This window comes from Cucumis melo, chromosome 2, assembly GCF_025177605.1.
Source record: "Cucumis melo cultivar AY chromosome 2, USDA_Cmelo_AY_1.0, whole genome shotgun sequence".
Taxonomy (NCBI): Eukaryota; Viridiplantae; Streptophyta; class Magnoliopsida; order Cucurbitales; family Cucurbitaceae; genus Cucumis; species Cucumis melo.
Genome location: NC_066858.1, coordinates 2305837 through 2324247, shown reverse-complemented (window position 1 = coordinate 2324247; position 18411 = coordinate 2305837). Strand labels below are relative to the sequence as shown.

At 34.0% G+C, this 18411-nt stretch overlaps 4 protein-coding genes across 6 annotated transcripts; 2 read left to right on the top strand and 2 right to left on the bottom strand.

Moving 5' to 3' along the window:
* Window positions 1-214: 214 nt before the first annotated feature.
* Window positions 215-2508, bottom strand: LOC103492341 (glycylpeptide N-tetradecanoyltransferase 1). Of its 2 annotated transcripts, none has more exons than XM_008452658.3 (2): window positions 2293-2508; window positions 215-1982 (listed from the first exon to the last, which is right to left on the bottom strand). In XM_008452658.3, the coding sequence occupies exon 2, from the start codon at window positions 1924-1926 to the stop codon at window positions 622-624; it is 1305 nt and encodes a 434-aa protein (XP_008450880.1). In that variant the 5' UTR covers window positions 1927-1982; window positions 2293-2508; the 3' UTR covers window positions 215-621. The 2 variants fall into 2 exon arrangements, with proteins under 2 accessions (XP_008450880.1, XP_008450879.1); XM_008452657.3 differs by having other exon boundaries at window positions 215-1986; window positions 2293-2500.
* A 119-nt stretch (window positions 2509-2627) lies between these two features.
* On the top strand, window positions 2628-10834 carry LOC103492340 (THO complex subunit 6). Its single transcript, XM_008452656.3, has 13 exons — window positions 2628-3324; window positions 3932-3957; window positions 4045-4143; window positions 4613-4689; window positions 4898-4943; window positions 5747-5807; window positions 6139-6192; window positions 6319-6399; window positions 7350-7389; window positions 7706-7818; window positions 9297-9407; window positions 9782-9898; window positions 10463-10834. Exons 1-13 carry the CDS (start codon window positions 3130-3132, stop codon window positions 10550-10552), a joined length of 1110 nt encoding a protein of 369 aa, XP_008450878.1. The 5' UTR covers window positions 2628-3129; the 3' UTR covers window positions 10553-10834.
* Window positions 10835-12096: 1262 nt separating this feature from the next.
* Window positions 12097-12955, top strand: LOC103492339 (uncharacterized). The gene has a single exon (XM_008452655.3). It carries the CDS (start codon window positions 12424-12426, stop codon window positions 12802-12804), a length of 381 nt encoding a protein of 126 aa, XP_008450877.1. The 5' UTR covers window positions 12097-12423; the 3' UTR covers window positions 12805-12955.
* Window positions 12956-14630: 1675 nt separating this feature from the next.
* LOC103492338 (IQ domain-containing protein IQM1) lies at window positions 14631-18378 on the bottom strand. 2 transcript variants are annotated; one of them, XM_008452653.3, is made up of 7 exons: window positions 17490-18375; window positions 17258-17323; window positions 16818-16906; window positions 16635-16722; window positions 16252-16482; window positions 15497-15598; window positions 14631-15339 (listed from the first exon to the last, which is right to left on the bottom strand). In XM_008452653.3, the coding sequence occupies exons 1-7, from the start codon at window positions 18060-18062 to the stop codon at window positions 14881-14883; spliced, it is 1608 nt and encodes a 535-aa protein (XP_008450875.1). In that variant the 5' UTR covers window positions 18063-18375; the 3' UTR covers window positions 14631-14880. The 2 variants fall into 2 exon arrangements, with proteins under 2 accessions (XP_008450875.1, XP_008450876.1); XM_008452654.3 differs by lacking the exons at window positions 16635-16722; window positions 16818-16906 and having other exon boundaries at window positions 17490-18378.
* Between the last annotated feature and the right edge of the window lie 33 nt (window positions 18379-18411).

Genomic DNA, 18411 nt, shown 5'->3' with positions numbered 1-18411 from the left:
TTTAACTCACTGTTACCTGTCTTCATTAGAAATCCAAGGTTCACCCCAAAGTTATTGCACTAAACAAAATTTATTCAATGAAACGAATAGGAGGCTACAAGTTAGTTAAAAGGGATAGAAGAATGTATTTAATTGGAACAAAATAATGAGTTGATTGAACAAAAATTTCCACAAAATCTCAAGTTAAAATGATCCTCTCTCTACTCAAAGAACATGAGAATGGCTAGTTTATCATACCAATGGACAAGGAATAAGCATTGATGGGGCCATACAAGTGTAGAAAAATGTATGCAATTCCATAATACAAACTGGCTGCACCTTCAAATCCCTGAAGGATGGGGCCAAAAAAGAAAGAGAAAAAAAAAAAGAGAAAAAAAAGGAGAAAATTCTACAGAAATTAGAAAGCCAACAGAGTGAAAAATCTGCATAACATTTTACATTATCCGGCAAAGTTTTTTTTTTTTTCTCTCGTACTCTTGATGTTTTAGTGCTTAGTGCTTTGCTGTTGACACAGAAGAACAAAACAAAGAAAAATGCATCATCAAACCCTAGCCACCAATAGAAAACGACCAATTATTCTGGTTCACAGTATCAAACCAAAACAGTAACAAATCCCTCCAACTATAGCAGTACAAGGCCAAGTTCACTTGGTTTCAATGCGTCTCGAATCCGATAATTATACAGGTAATAGTGAAGTTGCCCATCACCTGGACCAAATTTTAGTTCCTTCAGGAAGGATTCATTCTCCATGACATCCAATGCATTGAAAACATCAAAGTCTCTCTGTTTTGCAACAATAAGAGCATCATTCATCAACTGTAACAATGGAGTTTTGGTGGAGACGTTGTAATATGAATAAGCTGCCTTCAAAGTCGAGTATGTCTGGTTTCCAAGAATTGATGAAGGAAGAGTATAGAAGCTGCAGAAGTCAGTGACTTCATGAGTTTCGGGACTCTCAACCAAGAAACTGTCGACGACACTCTCCTTGGGAAGTAGCCAATGCTCTACGTCGGTTTCATCAAAATCTGGGGCAACAACAAACTGGCTCAAGTAGTTTCTAAGCAGCCTAGTAACAGCAGGGACATCACGAAGTTCCATTTTTCGAAATCCAGGGGTAGCTGGTGAATCTGGTAACTTATAAAGTTTAATGGTTCGACTCATTGTCATCCTTGCCCCAAGCCTTGAAAACCCAACATCAATTAGCTTCTTTGGGTTTAAAGATCTGTGCCAATATTGGCAAGTAGTTATTGGGGTAGGAAGAACTACCCCAGCTGTATAAGCTGCTTGAAATATATTTTCCAGGTGAACCCTCCTTGTAACCTCTTTGATCATAACGGGTGCAAGTCTCTTGGATCTAAGTTTCTTGTGAACACACAAGAAATTGATCTCTGCCATCTTCACAACATCATTGCGTGCCCGGATTCTAGCAGGCACACCACTGATGAAAGCAACCAACTTCTTAGAAGCTTTAGCACGAACTCCAATATGCCAGCTTGGGTAGTACCCTGGAGGTCTCAAAGCCCAACCAAGAAATTCCTTGGAATAGTTAAATCTGAACAAGTTTTCATCATCTTCAACATAATTATTCTTCAAGAGATTGTACACCTCCAAACAAGTCTCTTCAGAGTCCATATCACAAGTTGTCCATTCATAGGAATTAGGAAGATTATAAGGCTCTTGTTTAATCTCAGATAATGGAGTTGGTGGCTCAATTGGCCCATCAGACAAACTAGAATCCCCAATGTCCTTAAATTGTCCAACAGGTTGAGTCTCCCAGAATTTGTGCCTTTTGCCAATGGACATAGAATCTTGAATCCTCCTAACCATGTTCTCCAATGAGCCATCGTCCTTGGTAACTTTTCCTGCTTCATTTTCCTGATCTGGGTTTTCCTTAGGAGATCCTGGAGAACTATTGTTATCCTCCATCTCAACAAAATATTTCAACTTTAACAATCAATCAAAATCCTTCCACTTGATCAGAACTACCTGACAAACCACAATCTTCAAAATCCTTCTAAAAAAACCCAATAGCATAAAAACAGCGTATGTATATTTCAAAGCCAGAAAAAAAAAAAGAGAAAAACAGCACGAACTCGATAAACAATCAACAGATCTTCAAAAATGCTACAGAATCCAAAAAGGGCAAAACAATAAAATTCCTTAAAACCCAATGCAAAATTTCACATCCTTGATGTGAGTATCAGTCACACGGTCAACGAAATGAAAAGAAACAAAACTGAAGAAGCGAATCAAGTGAAAAGAATAGAATGAATATGGAAGATAAGGAAGTACCTGAAGGCTAGAGAGAATGAGTCGAGGAAGAAACTTGTGGGATGAAAGAATCAGATCCTGAAAGGTGAAGTGGAATTTGATTGAGCGCTTGAAAATTGGACAAGTGAGGTTGCGAGTGCGACGGAAATGGCTATTAGGGTTATTTAAAAGTCCATTTTTTTTTCTCTTTTTTCAGCTTCGATCGATCAAATTCTTCGTTGGAGATGACGATGGGCTTTCGTGAATTGCGAGGCGGGCTTTTGGGCCTTCATCTTTCACCCCCTTAACCACTCCGTAAATTTAGGGTTTCTTTCATTCTAAAACTGTAAAAATGTCTTTTTGCAATGCAACTCCTCATTTGTTTTCTGTTTTTTTCTTTTAAAAAAAGATTTGTTTTTAAAAAACGAATGTGTTTAATAATTAATCAATTTTTTGGTCCATTAAATAAGAAATTTGTTCTTAAAATTATATAAAAAATAAAAATAAAAATAACGAAGAAGTTAAAAAAAAAAACAATTTGCTGTTAAAAAACAGAAAAATATGATTTTTGTTTTTGTTTTTCGTTTTTTTAAATTATAATAATTTTATTATTATTGTTTTTCTTAAACAGAACGTCATGTCGTTTGTTATTCGCCGATTGCTATTCGTCGTTCACCACAAAACAACGATACCGCTTACTAACAGTTCAGGCAGTTGCTTCACGAAGTTTCTCCGGTGAGACATCAAGGGTCGTCTTCCGATTTTCCGGCGTCCTTTTCTGGCAGTCTCGCCGCCGCAACTGAGTTGACAGCTTTCACTATTATCGTTTGAAGCAAATATCGAGCGACTGAAAATTGAGCTGTAGCAACAGATCATCAAATGTTGGCGGACGCAACAAATTGGGACGAAGCTGCCTACAGAGAGAGTATATATAAAGAAAGAGAGATTCAAACTCGTACTGTGTTCAGAACTGCCTGGGCGCCTTCTTTAAATGGCTGCCCTGAGACCATTGTAGCTGCATCCAGTGATGGATCCGTTGCCTCTTATTCTATTGCTTCTTGCATCTCTAAGCTGGTAAGGTTCTTGATTTTTGATATTGATAGTCATTTTGCTGTTTGATTTGCCTATGAAATCAGATGTTCTTCGAGGGCTTTTTTGGTTTGACTAGTGAAGGGCCAATACCGTGTTTAAAACCAAAATTCTTTCTTAACCCATCCATTTTGGATTCACTGACATTGAATCCTCAGAACTTCGCTCTTGGCAAAATTTATATTCTATCTGCAAACAAACTCAAATATCAGTAAATTGTTTGTGATTCAGACAACAGATGAAATTCGAACTGGATAAGACACATGTTGGAACGATTTGACCTCTAGGTTTCCCATTTATGATCATGAGTATTAAAACTTGATTGAAAGAAATTAATTATTTTAAGATCAAATTTAGTGCTACCCTTTCAAAGTTTTATCATGAGTTGCAGAATACTTGCCACTTCTTACGATGGTTGATTCAAACAATATGTAGTTGCAGAAGAAAAAAAGTTTATTTTGTGTATTTGGTGTTCATTGCCTGCACCCCTGTAGAGTTCCTCTTTGTTCTTCATTAGTAGTTTTGGACTAGGTATGTTGTGCATCTTACGAACTCTTTTCCTGATTATACCTATTTTTCATGCCTGTTTCAGCAATTTGGTTATGGAAATACTAAAAGGCAAGTCCATTTATCTCTTGTTTCAAGTTATTTCTAAATTTCCGGCTGCAAACTTGTAATAATGTTTCACTATGTGCCTTGCTTTAGTTTGTTAGCAGCAGAGCCTCATTGCTTCCTTCAAGGGCACGATGGGCCCACATATGATGTCAAATTTTATGACAATGGCGACAATACTCTATTACTGAGGTTCCTCTCTTTCCCAATACTATAATAGTGCGGGGACTTTCTTTTTTACTCTTTCATTTCTTGTAAATTTCATTCTAGTTCTATATCGAGTATTGTAATTGTATCTGTCATCTCATCCCAATGATCTCAACGCTGATTCTAAAGTGAATTTGAATATATATGTATGTTTATCATGGCTATTTTTTTGGATGGTGAGATGAATCCATAAACTTAGCTGTTGGATATCCATTATTTCAACTTCCAGAGGGTGATCTCGTAGTTTTCTTAAATTAGTTGACTTGTAATTATTTGAAATTCAAAGCTGCCTAAATGCTTTTGATTGGTTGTTGAATTTATAGTCATTGAAGAATAAAGATATACCTACAGATTGTAAAATTGAGTTAAACGGCAAGATAGAATGGGAGAAAAACTTGGGCTTGTTCTTGTCTTCTCGATTGAAATATCTGATTGATTGTGCACAACATTTTAGCTGTGGGGATGATGGTCACATTCGAGGATGGAGGTGGAGAGATTGTACAGATATAGAAGTGCCCATTTATTTGCAAGGTAATAGTTTATATATTTGTTATCTGTGGGAGTATCACAGCTTTCATGACCCCAGGGGCAGTCTTTTCATCTGTTTTTTTTTTTTTTTTTGACCGTCTGAAAGTTCCATTTTCTTGTTCTGCTATCACTCATTTTAAGGTTTTTGACTAGGTGTATCGTTTCAATTTTCAACTGTTATAATTACTTCATTCCTTTCTTGTTACTCCAGGTAGTCATATTGAGCCTGTAATGGACCTGATGAATCCTCAATTCAAGTAGGCTATTGACAAATGTTTTGTGTTTTTTTTTTCACTTATTTTTCATTGGCATTCTAATTCGGCCTGTAGTTAATCTGGTGAATTCTGGAAATGATTTGGTCGCCAAAAGATATATAATTCTACAATTGGCAATTATTAGATTTAGGTTTATATTCTGTTTGGCGCCTGTTTTTTTAGCTTTGGTCCTCATACTTTCTGAAAAGTGGTCACTTTTTTAAAGTACAATGGACGTTTTGAAAATACATAGACTAAAATGAACAAAAGTTGTAAGTATATAAACTAAAATGAACGTTTTGAAAGACAAGAGACCAAAATGACCAAAGGCTAAAAATATGAGTTTCTAACTTATATTTAAACCTAAAATTTAATATCCTGTGAATAATATTATACAAAAAGGAAAATCACTGGTTTTCCTTGGTTTTATGTTTCGTACTACTTTCTTCTAATTTATAAGAAACAGACCCCCATACTTTAATTATCTATCTGAAATTTCCGTGTTGAACATTAGTTTCGACTTTCAAGTATTGTCTTTTTGACTCCTTAATGAGATGTTTATCGGTTTATCTAATCATCTATATATATTAATACAGCAGCTGCTCTTGGAAAATGTTCAACATATAATCAAGGATGCTTTTAGTTTTTTTCCTTCGATAGATTTGTCTGACATAGCTTTATGTTTGTCTAATTTCTGATTTATAACTTAGCTGAAGATAAAATAAATATGGATTTGTTTCCCTTAGCGCATGTGATATCTCTTAATGCCCTCTTATTTTTTCATGTATCTTATTGCTGTCTTCTAGAGGTCCTTGGGGTGCTCTTTCTCCAATCCCCGAAAATAATGCAATTGCTACTGATGCCCAGGTTAACAATTTTGATATTTCCCTCTCTTACTCTATAACTTGTAAGCTAACACATGTGTTTTGGATGATTTTTGACTTTGCAAGTATGATTCTATTATATAGAAGTTGTCTTTGTTGATAATGTTGATTAATGCATAAATAGATCTTGTTATCAAGATTTATTAATCATTATCTTTGGTGTACTCTTAATAATTTAATTAAAATACCAAATAATTATATATACACACGTAGTAAGGTTTAGATTAGGATAGCTTCTTATCCACACACAGAATGAAAAGAGTATAAGAATAAGAACAGATGAGGTGATATCTTATTTTATTGGTATTTTACAGAGTGGATCCATTTTCTCTGCTGCTGGAGATTCTTGTGCGTATTGTTGGGATTTGGTACGTGTATTTTAAGGTGGATGGTGTAATTGTAAAAGTTTCCATTCATATCTTCTTTGCAGCCAAATAATTAACTTCCTCTTAGCTCTAACTGAGTTTCTGGCTTTCTGCGTCTTTAATTTCCAGGAGAGCGGTAAAGTAAAGATGGTGTTTAAGGGGCACTCTGACTACTTGCACTGTATTGTTGCTCGAAACACTGTCAATCAAGTAAAGTCTTTCCTTCTCTTTCTTCTTTGTACCATAGATTTTGATCTTCATTTCTACGTTAACCCTCTTTTGTATTTTGTATAGACTAGCGTAGTTTGTTCGTTTGTCTTGATTGTGGTCGGCCTCCTGGCAGGTTAACTAGTAATGAATTGGAAGAAAATGTCATTTCAAGGAAGTATACTTGCACAAATAAAAGAGCATTAGGCGTAGATGCATAAGATAGTTGGGATGAAGGTCTTGAAGTTATAAGACAGTTGAGTAAACAAGTGAAGCATCAAATGGATCCGGATGAAAACTGGAATTTTAAGAGAGTTCCTACTCCCCCAGAAATTGACTTCTCTGGCTAAAATCTTTTCTAGTTCTGCCATTGGCTACTTCTCTTTATCTTCAACTTTATCTCCACCCAACACTGTCCTTCACAACCCCCCGAGTCTGAGTAATCTGTCTCACTACATGTTTGCCAGGAATATTTGCGCTCTTATTAACTCTCCCATATAACATCTCCTCAGTTGTCTCATTTATTGCCTCCAGACTTGATTGTCTGTTGATCTAAATTAATGAATCAGGAGTCTATTGCTATGCCTGGTAATCTTTCTCTTTTAATAATAGTTTAGGTATGCAAGTAGTAGAGTGTTGCCATTTTCCCATACATTTATGGAAAGCATGAATTTTTTTAGATCTGCTTCAAGTTCTTTTCCTCTCCTTCATAGTCAATAGTTTCATGTTCTGTCACCAAGCTCTAAGTTTCTAACTCTATGGCAATTAAATTCACTTCTGAAAGTAAAGATACTTTATTATTATTATTGGTCCATTTCAAAATTAATTATTATGTCTTCGCTTGTTATAGTTTTTCTTTCAGCTTTATGTGTCAAAACATGTAATAATCACTAGATTTTGAACGGTACTTTTCATGTATATTCACACTATTTGTTTCACACCTTGAATTCCAGATCATAACTGGTTCAGAAGATGGTACAGCACGAATATGGGGTAGGGAATTATGCATCTATTTATATTTATTGATCTGAATAAGAAGGCTTAACCATTTTGTTCCTGCACTTGTATCATGCGTATTGAAAATTCCCTTTAACAAACGTAAATTTGTTGAGAGAACATAATTTAGCATGGTGGTTAGGACTTCTCAAAAAGAACACGGGTTTGAATTCTCTTTCGTTATCAGTCTTCAATCAATTGCAATCTTTACTTTATTAGATGGTAAATTTGGTTTGGGAGAATTTTGGGAATATGTAAACTATAAGAGCTTTTTTTTGTATCTTATACATTTTTATACTATCAAACAAACCAGATTGCAAGAGTGGAAAGTGCATTCAACTAATTGACCCTGCTAAGGATAAGAAGCTGAAAGGGCATTTCTCATTTGTTAGATGCATTGCTCTTGATGCAAGTGAAAGCTGGTTGGTAAGTACTTACTTAAAAAATCAGGAAATTCTCCCTTTTTTCTTTGTAATGTCTAATATCAATAATTTGTGTTTACGGCTACAGATTTGGGTATGGGTTTTCTGTGCAGTTGTCTTATTTTGTTGTTTGGCCTGTTTTCCATTTATTGAAAAAGAAAGAAGAGAAAACACAAGGTATACGTAAAAAGCCCCAGTACAGGGAGAAAAATTCACGATAGAAGTCTTTCTTATTATTTTCTAATAATCAAAAGAATAGGAGGGGTAAGAATATATATAGGCCACAATAAGTCTTTACAAATAAGGAAATAAAACTAGGGTATAATAAATTATAAAAATACCATTGCGGCTATACACACACAACTAGCTCCTTATTTCCAACGCCATTCTTCCTTATTCTTTATGGAAGTTATTTTTTCCCTGAAGGAAAATATTTTGATAATGGCTTTATATTACTTCATCATTCTTCGGCTTCTTGGTGGATATCTTGCCATGCAAAATTATTTTGCAATTGGTCTCTTTTGGGGGCATTTGGGACAATGAGAGTATCAGCTAATTACAAGTGGCATATGATTATTTTATCCTTTCTCCAGCTATCCTAGAACAGGAAGGATAGTTGACTTGATCTTAGCCTCTTGTTTCTTATCCTCCCATTGCTTTTACATTCAAGAAAAAGAAAAATCTTTCTATTTGAAATGCAGGCATAGAAACACTTCCTACTTCTTCAATTGCCATACCGTAGAAACTCCAAGAACACAAAAAACACGAGCACTCAAAGACATATTGCAATATATCAATAGCCTTTTGATAGGGCTTTCTTTCCCAAGTTTCCACCCTGGAAAGTCCTTCAATTCTTCCAACTTTGTTCCCAACTCACTTCCTTTATTTATAATAAAAACCCATAACTAAACTCTCTAGCTAATTACTAATATCCTCTCCCCAACAAACATGCATACTAATAGTCCTAATATATTCATATCTAGGGTTCTCGGCTTCACCCACACTCCCGACCTCCTTTCTTAGACTGTATTAATTCTTTACACAAGGACTTGGGATATTTTTTACGCACTAGCTTCTTTAGTACAACAATTGTGGGGTTGAGGGATTGAATCTCCAACCTTTAAGGTGAAACGCTGTGTTGTTAATTATTGTTGAGCTAAGACTTTTTTTTTTTTTTTTTTTTGTGTGTGTGTGTGTTTACATACTAATTAACACCAAGTTCACTAGTTAGAACTTCCTTTTTAAGAACTTCAACCTTTTAGCAATCGATCAAATGAAGTTTTGAAAAAGCGAGTTTGGTTCACATTCACTTGAGAATGTCAATTGTAAATTTGAAACAATGCTCCATCGTTTTTCATTTCAGTTCTATGCAAGAAAGATGAAAAAGTTGAAGACGTGACTTACTTTTTGCTGAAAACATATCTCTTGCTGCATTGATTGGTACAATTGAGTGGCACTCATGTGATGTTTTTTTTATGCTAGGCCTGTGCTGATGGTCGGAGTTTATCTGTTTGGAACCTTCCGTCTTCTGAATTCATTTCAAAAACTTTGACCCGTTCTTCATTGCAGGATATGGTTTTTTGTGATAATCAAGTGAGTCATTCTCCTCGAACTGATTATACTTCCAAATTTTAATTGATTGACACTAGCTTGCAATTAGGTATTGTTCAGAAATCTGTCTGTCACGTTTTCATCTTTCATTAGATGATCAGTCAAGATATATTTACCTATTTCCAAATTTCTTGTACATGATTTAGTGCAACAAGAAGGTCATTTTGCTTGCATAATTATTGTCAGACTTACAAGTTAAGAAGCATACATATTATGACCATGATACGACATGAGACTAGTAAGAAGTTATCAAAACTAGCACATGAGTAAATCAAATAGTGTCATCTTCGATATCTATTGCTATACCAGATTTTTTTGTCACCATTATATGTTCATTATTGTCTCTCCATGACCAGATATTAGGTGTTGGAGCAGAGCCATTCCTAACTCGCTTCGACATAAATGGATCAGTGCTTTCACAAATACAATGCGCCCCTCAGTCAGCTTTTTCTGTTGCATTGCATCCATCTGGCGTATGTATAACTTAATTCCTTCCTTAGTCTTCTCTTTGGAACTACTTCATGTCTCTCAATTCAGCTTGACACTATGGGAAGATTAGAAGTTAGTGATTCCTTGAAACCGAGTATTGGACTCTGAAGCCAACTCCAATGCAGCAACACTTTATATGCAAACCTTGGTGTTGTTCAACGTCTCATAATCCGCTAAGGCTTTTGGTTTAGTGATGATTTAGCATGTTATTAGAAGTTCTATGTTCGAACCCCCATAATATCGTCTTTTCTCCGATTAATATTTATTCCTACCTTCTACAAAATCTTCAAGTCCACAAGTGAAGTAGATTTAATCAAATTTATCGTTAACCCATCAATTTAAGCTTGAGTTCAGTAATGATACAACAAATATTTCATCATTATATTTTACATAATGAATTATGCCATAATGGAACTCCCGAGAGGATAACCTAAATTCAATGAACTTGCCTAGGCTATCGTACAACTACCTCTCATCAATTTGTGGCTGATGCTCATAAAATGATATTATCCTTCTCTCATTCTTGGATGGTTTATTTGTCTATTCAGGTTGCAGCAGTTGGAGGGTACGGTGGTCTCATCGATGTTATCTCGCAGTTTGGAAGTCACTTATGCACATTCTGCTGTCAATACAGATAAGAAGAGATATAACATTGCTTTACTACAGCAGTTGAGGATGTTGGAAATTGGAAGGTGTTGTATTTTGCTTCTCAAGGAGTTCCAATCCAAAAACTTTTTTCTTGTTGTATGTAGATTGCACATAATTAACCACTTTAGTTTGTCAGTTTTGATGTTCCTAGAGTATATGAACACTTCCATTCCAATATAGTCATGGCACTTGTATGGAGAAAGATTAGACTAAGTTTTAGGAAAATTATTTTAAATGATAAAATTTCTAAAATATTTAGAAATATAGCAAAATATCGCAACCTATATATGATACACTATGATAGATTAATTTGTGTTTATCACGATACAGATAGACGTAGATAGTAGTCTATCGCAGTTCATGATAGATATTATGATATTTTGTAAATATTTTTGTTTATTTTGCTATATTTGGAAATAACCCTAAGTTTTGGTATTATATCGAGATTGTTGTTAATATAACAATTAGACAAGAAATATTTGTAGATGTTAGCACAATGCAAAAAAATTTGCAATATACCAAAAGTAGATTCAACGCTCGAGTGATAATACCATATCGTTTGGAGGAGTCTATGTTAGTGGTTGGGTCTCTCACTTTCAAATATTTGAAATTGATTGGATGAACTAAAGGTAGATTTATATTTAATTGAAAGATTGAGTTCATTCTTACCCTTTGAATTATGTTTATATTTATTTTTTAAGCTGAGGTGTTAAAAGGTTGATTAGTCATGGTAATTTTTAGAATTTTAGAATCACATAGCAATTTTAAAACAAATGTACTACCTTGGTGGAGTAAAAAATTTAACGCCATCTTTTAATCTTTGCCCTTTTTCAAATTCTAAATGTCATTATTGTAACTTTTGAAATCTTGAACTAACGTGAAGTTAAATTTAAAACTAAAGTACAAAATGTAATATTTTGAAATTTAAGGATCAAAAAGAAATTATTGTTTTAAATGTTTTTTCAATAAAGAAGAGACATGGGTAAAAAATTAGCCTTATTTATTAACCCTATGAAATCAACAAATTGAGAAATTAAAAAAAAAAAGTGAAAATACATGTTTTTTAGTACAAATGATTTCAAAGAGTTTATATATTGCACTCTTTAAAATTTAGAGTCATAATTGTCACTAATCACGAACAGTTAAATGTGTTGAATATGAATCCTAAATAGATTTTGGAAGCATTGCCTTCATACTCCCATGCCCTCGAGTTCTAGCACGCTAACTAGTCAACGAGATTTCATATTTAATTGTTTATAATATCGACTAACAAATTCGAAACATTTTCAACAACTAAATCTAGGATGGTTCAAACAATATCGAAGCAATTAGACAAGCATGGACGCTTGAGAGAGATTCATCCTTTCACGCAAGGAAAAGACCCTCAAAGGATAGGCAATGCTTACACGCTCTTGCCGCCCTCTTTGTTTTAAATGTTTGATATGACTTTTTAAATCTTTTTAAAAAATATTGTATTAAATTCGTTTCTAAAACCTCGAGACTAAAAAAAAGAAGAAAAAAAAAACTCTTTCACACTTTATTTAAAAGAGAGAAAAGTAATCTTTTTTAGCAAAAAAAAAAGAAAAGAAAAGAAAGCATAAAATTTGGGATACGGACAATGGTGGACTATGGACTTTCGGCCTTCTCTTAGCTATATGTTGGTCATTTATTCGACAATCTGCTTGAATTTGTCAACAAATCGCTGCCTTCACTCGTAAGCTCAGAGCTCCCTCGAGGGTTCCATTTTGATTTTCGATCCCTTTTTGAGAAGAACATCCTTAAGGAGGGTTTCACTCCTCCACTTCCATGTGCTGAATTTTTGAACAAACATACCAAAATCTCACGATCCTGAGTCAATACAATGGACGATTTCAACGATTTCAACTCCAAATCATACCCAGATGGGAGAATGCAGATTCAAACCTACCATGGAACCGAATCAAGAACACCCAATGGTTCTGGCGTAATGGGTATGCAAGATTTTCGTTGTTACAGTGCTTCCTATGCTTCTTCTGCAAATCCAAGTCGAACCCAGATGGGTAATGATTTGAAGCTCAAGAAAGGAAAATCGACGAATGGATTTTCATCCAAGAGTTGGAGTTTCAACGATCCGGAGATGCAGAGAAAGAGGAGAGTTGCTAGCTATAAAGTTTATACTGTGGAAGGCAAAGTTAAAGGGTCTCTAAGAAAAAGCTTCCGATGGCTTAAGGAAAGATGCTCTCGAGTCGTTTTTGGATGGTAGCTTTTCTTCCACTCTTCGTTGTTTAAATTAGCTTATAGTTTCTGAAATATCTCAGATTCTGCTTGTTGATGTTATGAATGATCTATGAAATTTGTTTGAATGTGTAACTACTGTTGGAAGTATAAAATTCTTTCTTTTCCTCTTTTTCCAATGAATTGGGGATAATGGTTTTATGAGCAGATATTGATTGATTGTGTTCCTGTATCCATTTTGTGCCTGCTCGAACTTAATTTAGTTCTATTCCCTTCTTAGAAACGGTTAAGAAATCAATAAGCAAAGAGAAAAAAAAAAAAAAAAGTAAACAAACGATAATCATATTGAGATTTATTTGGTTCACTGACAGTATACGAGAGCTTAGGGAGAGTGATGTTAGTATTAAAAGAGAAGATTAGATTAGAAAGTATCTGGTGCCAATGGAGTTAAGAGTTCCTATAGTAGGGATCAAACTTGTAAATAAGATAACTGTGAATGCAACTTAGGTCGTTCGGAACCGTCAGATAATAAATTCGAGGAATTTCAAGATAAAACAAACCACTGCTGTCTTCTCTGATGTCTCAATTTGAGGATTTCTGGTTTTTTAGTTTAAGAATTGGAATCTTGAATCTATTATGATGGGTCTGATAAGAATTGTTTTGATTTTCAGTTTTGTTATATGAAAGTTGAAACAGTTTAGAATCGTTAAGACGTGAATCTCATTTGTGTTCTAGGTGTGATTATGTTTCCTTTTTCACTTGATGCCTGGAAATAGTGCTTCCTCCTCTTTAAGCCTTGCAAGCATTAGTATGCACTTTGCTTTCAATTTCACATAGGCCACTTTCAGCTTTCTAAATGAAACTTGTTTGCTGAAGAGAGTGATATCATTGGCCATTGAGTATGATCGTTGAAAAGATCAAGTGATACATGAGTTGCTTCTCTAGTTATCGATTCGTTTTGAGATGAAAACTCCATGTTATCGAATATAGTACCAAAGTTCATGAACCCCAAATAGGCATTTGGTCCAAAAAAAATTGGAATTCAATTCAAGAATGATGAACCCAAATAGACACCATCTAGAAAGAGCATGTTTAGGAGGAGCTTTGTTGGTGGTTGTGAATCACAAACTTGTTGGTTTATAAATTAAGAGCAAGGGTGTTCTTTCAGGCCAACTTTCAGACACTTCGACTAATCTAACATCACAATAGCTTAGTCTCACGACGTAGAAAACTTGGAAAATATTTAACATTATGTTTTTTTCCATTACATCCATGAGATTGCTGAGAACTCCAAATTCTTTTTTTGCCTTTAATCTTGCTTCCTTTTTGGATTTGCTCCTGCTATCGTATCATGTTTCGTGTCAATACATTTTTTATTTTTTTTTAGTATAATTTTGGGCTGGAGTATTTGAACATGAAATCTCTTGATTATCAGTACATATGAGTATCGATTAAGTTACGATTAAGTTAAGCTCTTGATGGTATATTTTCTTTGTTTTTATAGGTGTTATGAGTATGTTTTGTCATTTGTCTGTTCTGCTTCGTTTCTTTCTTCTAAATCACAGGAAGGGTAGAGTAATACTTAGATGCTGAATGCAACCAAGTGCATCTTTTTGAATGATAATTGTAAAATGCTATATAAAAGGAAAATCTCTATTTTTTTTTTTAAATGTCTAGGCAATTCCTAGACATCTTACATTACCACAAACAAAGACGGTAATCTAATTTAGATGTTCATTCCATTGACAAAATAGGGACCCCTAAAATGAGAAATGTCGCAATCCAAAGAAGGAAAGAAAGATAGAAAGAAAGAAAAGTCAACGACAAAGAAGCAACTAAATAATAAATCAAAAGTATAAAATTTCCTTTCAACTTTATTATTCTTTTTTTTACGAGAAGAATCGATGTTACAAACCAAATAAAGCTATATAACCTTGAGTAAAATCAAATTACTCTTTGACTCTCAATTAGCCCCTCTACCCCCCAAAAAATATTAAAAAAAAAAAAAAAAAAACACAAACAAACAACAAAGGAATTAAAAAATTGTGTTAACCATTTCCACCAATTGGGCTAAGCTAGTAGCAAAACAACAACTTTGGGCTTTTCAATTAGCGGCAGCGATTGGAGTTCTCGGGCTTGGGTGGCCCATATAAGCCAACCTTGGGGAGAGCCTAATTTTTGGGCTTGGACGTGGAGAAGGAATAGGGCCATAATTAACCAACGGCCCAGGGCCCACTCGTGGCGATAAGTTGACATGTTCCAGTGCTCTCGTTTGTAGCTCAGCTGGGTAGTCTCGTACGCACCCGATCCTGGGCCCAGCTCCTGTCGACCATTTGCACGACAATCGTTTCGACATGTCGAATTGTTTCGCCGTCGCTTTCTCCGGTCTCCGGACGTCGCGGGTGACTGTTGTGTTCTTCTCTTCGGAATCGATTGGAACCGTTGATTTGGGTTTTTCTTCTTCGTCCAACGGTGGTGTAGATTTGAAGGAAGTTTCTCGTGATTTTGGTTTTTGTTCCTCGTCGACGGCATTGTATTGACTGTCATCGTCAATTGCACACATCTAGGGGAGAATTAACAAAGAATTCCAATGTTAGTTTGATTTTTGTTAAATAAGTTCACTAGCAATTTCTTAATTAATTAATTAATTTGAGAAGGGGTAATTAAAAAGTTGAATGATATATGTATTAATAATGATGGAAAAAGGGGAACTTATTTACCTTGACATTGGTGAGATCTACATGGTTTTCTTTAAGGAAGCTGAGGAATTCATTGAAATTGGCTTCTGTTGGGTGATAATGACCACTGTATGGCCAAATTGCCTATACCAACAACAAATAAAAATATGTCAATTATCGATATTATCCCTTTTTAATTTTGTACCATGCAAATAAATAAGGTTTTATCAAGTGTTTTATTTTTAGTAATTATTTGTTCTTGTGAATATTACTTTTTTTTTTCTAGGATATTTTATCTATTAAAACATATTTTCAAAATTGAAGTTAAATTTTTTTATAAAAAAATTTCAGATTTTTGTAAAAAATTAATCATATCTTCTCTTAATTGTTATGATTTGCATCTTTCTTCACTAAATTATCTACATTTTTAGTCAAATTTTTTTAAAAAAATTATTACTTTCTTATGCTTTTCAAAATCTAGATTGATTTTTAAAAACTAGATTGAAAATTGTGTTTATAACCCTAATTATCAAAAAACTAAAAAAATAAAAAAGAAGTGTTTTCCAAATACGACCTTCATTTGCAAAATTTTATTGTTTAGTTTTAGAAATAGACTAGAAAATTAAATAGTAAGATAATAAACACAATTTTGAAGAATAAAAAAACAAAAAAAAAGATCTAAACTTTAGTCCAAAAAGGAAAAAAATTTAACAAATTAGATATAAAAAAACTTATTTGGACATATATTTAAAAAAAGAAAAAATCATGAAAACGTTGGTTTGAGAAATTATGAATACCTGAATGAGACCATCATGGGCAACTAATCGGCCGGCGGCGGTAGTGGCGGCGCCGGAGAGGAAACTTGAATGTTGAAATTGACCTTTCTTCTTTTGGCCAACATATAAAGATCTTGTTGTGCTTAAAACAAATATCCATTTTGAACCTTCTTTTGTTTCCACTATATTTCCACTTTCCTTGTAAATAAGCTTCCCATTTTCCACTATTACTTCATAACCTTCTCTTTCTTTCTATACAAAATTATATATAAAAAAAAAAACAAACAAACAAACAAACAAAAAAATTCTTATTTTAAATTAATAGAAAAATTAAAAACTTTATCGTAAATGGTAAAAATGTTTATCAAATATAGTAAAATTTCATATATATTGGTGATACTCACTGGACCCAAATATTTGATGCATTGTTTTTGGAGAGTTGCCCTCGGACATTTCTCTAGGGTTATTTCTTTGCCATCTCCAATATCCAACCTACATTTTTTTTTTTTTTTGCAAATCAAGGAATCTTAAGATATGGGTTTGGATTCAAATTGTGTTTGATTATTAGAAAAATTCGATTCACTTACCAATAAAAGAACGGTTGATTACTCTCACTCACAAACCAAACGTCGTAGTACAAGTGCAAGTTGTGGCCATATCGATGACGTGGATCGATCTGTGTAATGTAAAAAATAAGTGAGAATTGTGAGGGTACAATCGCGGGTGGAATAAAAGATTAACTACAATAAAACTCAACATTAACTTAAATAGTTTAGATTTGAAAGTAGTGTAATAATACTACTTAATTACAATTTTTTATATAATGTTATAATTTGTTACTATGGATGGATAATTTATTCGCTCAAGCTTTTGAATTCAATAAACATATTTTATATTTGAACCCATAATTTTTATTCTTTGGGACCTATTTTTTTTCACATTATATTGATTCCATCATTTACATTGGATCCATATTAAAAAGTAAATAAATAAAAGAAATATTAGGGTGAAAAATTCAAGAACTTACAGCTTCAAGCCAGTGCTGAAGAGCCAATTTTTGAGCCTTTTCATCCTTACTCAAACCTTTCCCCACCTAATTAAATCCATAAACAAAAATCTTAAGCCAACAATATCAAATTAAAAACACTAATAATAAATTGCTTTTAGAGAAATTATTGTTTCAAAGTAATTTTGTTTTGAAAATGTCTTTGTATTATTAATTTATTATTAATAATTAAAAAGAAAAAGACAAAGCTGACCTTGGCCGCTCTAGTTCTGGCCCTGGCCCACCGGGAGACGGCGGTTTCCGGCTTCTCGACGTTAAAAAAGGAAACAGAGCTCCGTTTCAAATTGGCAGAATCGATAGCCTTCCACCACAATTCTTCAACAAGCACCGCACAATCTGCAAGATTTCTTCTCGTTCTATAACTTTTATAAACCTTCTGCAGCTTCACCGCTGCTGCATCCAGTTCACTCACCGGCCTAGGTGAGAACATAGCTGCCGGCTCCGGCAAAGAAACAACCGGAGTCGCGGTCTTTAAATTCTCCGACCCAGAAATAGAGAAACTAAAACCCGCATCTTCAACAAGTGATTTAAATGAGAGATTCGTTTCGAGAATCACTTTCTCCGGTTTATTCCCTTTCAAACTATTTGGTTTACTTCTAGTTGCTCTGTTGTTCACCGCTTCTTCCTCTGTAATTTTGAAGCTATTTGATTTCAAAAACAGAGCTTTATCACTAGCGGAGAAACTCGAATTTTTGAATATGATGAACAACCCTTGATCTATAATTTCCTTCCAGGCAGAAATGAGAAGTGAAAGGGATAAACCCATGAATCAAAATCCGAAAAACTAAATTAAGAAGGAGAAAAAAATTTTAAAAAAAAATGGGATTTGAAGTTTATGATGAGGGAGATTTGTTGTGAAAAACTCTGTTTTTTATATAGTGGAGGAAAGAAAAACAAAAACAAAGAGATGAGAAAGAAAATCAAAGGCAGGAGTTTGTGGGTTTGTTTTGAACGTTTCAAAGAAGTTTGAATTGAAGAATGTGAACAAATGGATTGAGATTATTTTGATTTTGGGGATTTGAAAAAGAGAAAAAGATTTTAGGGGTTTTTATAAAGTTGAAGATGGAGAGAGTGAAGAAGGAAAAGAGACGATTGGTCAAACAAAGTATGCCTAA

Excerpts from the sequence above, each read along its gene's own strand:
- LOC103492341 (XM_008452658.3), bottom strand. The coding sequence starts at position 1,926 with ATGGAGGATAACAATAGTTCTCCAGGATCTCCTAAGGAAAACCCAGAT.
- LOC103492340 (XM_008452656.3), top strand. The coding sequence starts at position 3,130 with ATGTTGGCGGACGCAACAAATTGGGACGAAGCTGCCTACAGAGAGAGT. Across the intron at positions 6,193-6,318 it reads GTGCGTATTGTTGGGATTTG|GAGAGCGGTAAAGTAAAGAT; the intron begins GTACGTGTATTT and ends TTTAATTTCCAG. Across the intron at positions 7,819-9,296 it reads ATGCAAGTGAAAGCTGGTTG|GCCTGTGCTGATGGTCGGAG; the intron begins GTAAGTACTTAC and ends TTTTTATGCTAG.
- LOC103492339 (XM_008452655.3), top strand. The coding sequence starts at position 12,424 with ATGGACGATTTCAACGATTTCAACTCCAAATCATACCCAGATGGGAGA.
- LOC103492338 (XM_008452653.3), bottom strand. The coding sequence starts at position 18,062 with ATGGGTTTATCCCTTTCACTTCTCATTTCTGCCTGGAAGGAAATTATA. Across the intron at positions 16,907-17,257 it reads TTCAGCACTGGCTTGAAGCT|ATCGATCCACGTCATCGATA; the intron begins GTAAGTTCTTGA and ends TACATTACACAG. Across the intron at positions 16,483-16,634 it reads GCATCAAATATTTGGGTCCA|AAAGAAAGAGAAGGTTATGA; the intron begins GTGAGTATCACC and ends AATTTTGTATAG.